The sequence below is a fragment of the Oncorhynchus tshawytscha genome, unplaced genomic scaffold (genome assembly GCF_018296145.1).
Source record: "Oncorhynchus tshawytscha isolate Ot180627B unplaced genomic scaffold, Otsh_v2.0 Un_contig_2949_pilon_pilon, whole genome shotgun sequence".
NCBI classification, from domain to species: Eukaryota; Metazoa; Chordata; class Actinopteri; order Salmoniformes; family Salmonidae; genus Oncorhynchus; species Oncorhynchus tshawytscha.
Genome location: NW_024609743.1, coordinates 300274 through 302500, shown reverse-complemented (window position 1 = coordinate 302500; position 2227 = coordinate 300274). Strand labels below are relative to the sequence as shown.

Below are 2227 nucleotides of genomic sequence, written 5' to 3'. Positions count from 1 at the left end.
TCCTGTTGATCACCCGGACGGCCGCCATGTTGGAACGTTCCGGCTTCTACTGGGGCCCGCTAGGAGTGGAGGAGGTAATTACACAATCTTATCAATTTATCTGATCAGAACCTGGTTTCCTCTCGAGGTTTTCTTCCTCGGTTTTCTGGGCCTTTCTAGGGAGTTTTATTTCCTAGCCACCGTGCTTCTACATCTGCATTTCTTGCTGTTTTTTTGTGTTTTTAGGTCCGGGTTTCTGTATAAGCACAAAAAAGGCTTTATAAAAATTCATTTGATTGATTGATCAAATGTTATTTATATAACCCTTTCACAACAATAATGGTCAGAGTAAAGGAACAGAGACAGCTGTCATTAATGTAATAAACTGATAAATAAGAGATTTCAAAATCCAACGAGATGACATGAAGTTAAAGGAGAAGTGATTTTTTATTTTACAACCAAATCTTTTTTGATGTTAATTCTATCCTCCTCCTCTTCCTCTTCTTCCTCCTCCTCCTCCTCCTCTTCTCGCAGGCTCACAGTCGACTGAAGGACGTTGCCACAGGAACATTCTTGATCCGGGACAGTCGTCAGAAAGACGTCTTCTTCACGCTGTCCTATCGCGCGGCCAGCGGCCCGGTCAGCGTACGCATCGTCTATAAGGGACAACGGTTCAGCCTGGCAGGAAGTGAGCACTCTTTCCCCTGTCTCTTCTTCCTGCTCGAACACTACATTCATTCCTCTAAGAAAAGCCTGACCGTTCCGTACAGGAAGCAGCGCCCTACGCTCCAGGAACTGTGCAGGAAACAGGTCGCGGAGTCGTGCGGCGGTGAGGTGGAACGGGTCGCCAGGGTCCCCGTCAACCCAATCCTAAAACACTTCCTGTTAGAGTTCCCTTACAGGATATGATGTCACAGAGGATGCCGTTGAGGCGGGACTTGATTTGATTTCGGGTCGGTACTGAAGGGTTTTCGGATCGGTCGCTTTGAAACTAGAGACCGGGTCGTGGTTAGAAACGAGGTCAGAGTTCAAAACCGCACCCTATTCTCTAAACGGTGCACTACTCGACAGGGTCATAGGTCACACTTGGTTTGGGTTTATCCGGTTTGGTGGTGGTCCCTGGAGGATTTTAAGAGACCGTATATATGTGGACCACCACAACAACGACAGGTTATGGGGCGGCTGCATTAAAGAACCACCACCGGGGTTGTGTTCTGATCCGGGTCGCTGACCCTGTGAGGTGGACGGTTTGGTTAGTGGACTGGTTCTGCCGTTGTAGGCAGGGCTGGGTTCGCTGTAGCACGACAACTCAAGCATCAATACTTTACAATGTTTACAATGTTGTTTACAAACTTTACAACGAATGTTTACGCTACACAATATTACAGTACTGTATGTATAACTGTGTACTCTCTGGTACTAACAGGTACAACTGTGTACTCTCTGGTACTAACAGGTACAACTGTGTACTCTCTGGTACTAACAGGTACAACTGTGTACTCTCGGGTACTAACAGGTATAACTGTGTACTCTCTGGTACTAACAGGTACAACTGTGTACTCTCTGGTACTAACAGGTACAACTGTGTACTCTCTGGTACTAACAGGTACAACTGTGTACTCTCTGGTACTAACAGGTACAACTGTGTACTCTCTGGTACTAACAGGTACAACTGTGTACTCTCTGGTACTAACAGGTACAACTGTGTACTCTCTGGTACTAACAGGTACAACTGTGTACTCTCTGGTACTAACAGGTACAACTGTGTACTCTCTGGTACTAACAGGTACAACTGTGTACTCTCTGGTACTAACGGGTATAACTGTGTACTATGTAGTACTGCCGGGTACAACTGTGTACTCTCTGGTACTAACGGGTACAACTGTGTACTCTCTGGTACTAATGGGTATAACTGTGTACTATGTAGTACTGCCGGGTACAACTGTGTACTCTCTGGTACTAACGGGTATAACTGTGTACTATGTAGTACTAATGAGTATAACTGTGTACTCTCTGGTACTAACGGGTATAACTGTGTACTATGTAGTACTAATGAGTAACTGTGTACTATGTAGTACTAATGAGTAACTGTGTACTATGTAGTACTAATGAGTAACTGTGTACCATGTAGTACTAATGAGTAACTGTGTACCATGTAGTACTAATGAGTAACTGTGTACCATGTAGTACTAATGAGTAACTGTGTACCATGTAGTACTAATGAGTAACTGTGTACCATGTAGTACTA

At 44.8% G+C, this 2227-nt stretch overlaps 1 protein-coding gene across 2 annotated transcripts in view; it reads left to right on the top strand.

Annotated features, from left to right (window-relative positions):
• socs1a (suppressor of cytokine signaling 1a) overlaps positions 1 to 1618 on the top strand; it is a 7845-nt gene extending 6227 nt beyond the window's left edge. Inside the window, exons 2-4 of one of the 2 annotated variants that reach the window (XR_006082698.1) lie at positions 1 to 74; positions 514 to 1375; positions 1406 to 1618. The exon at positions 1 to 74 is cut by the window's left edge and continues 364 nt beyond it. Coding sequence is in view for 1 of the 2 variants with exons in the window: in XM_042317484.1 (XP_042173418.1) it covers positions 1 to 74; positions 514 to 888 (449 nt within the window). In the remaining variant the exon portion in view is untranslated. Of the gene's footprint in view, positions 75 to 513 lie in introns of both variants that reach the window. The other variant, XM_042317484.1, reaches the window with a different exon arrangement.
• Positions 1619 to 2227: the final 609 nt, after the last annotated feature.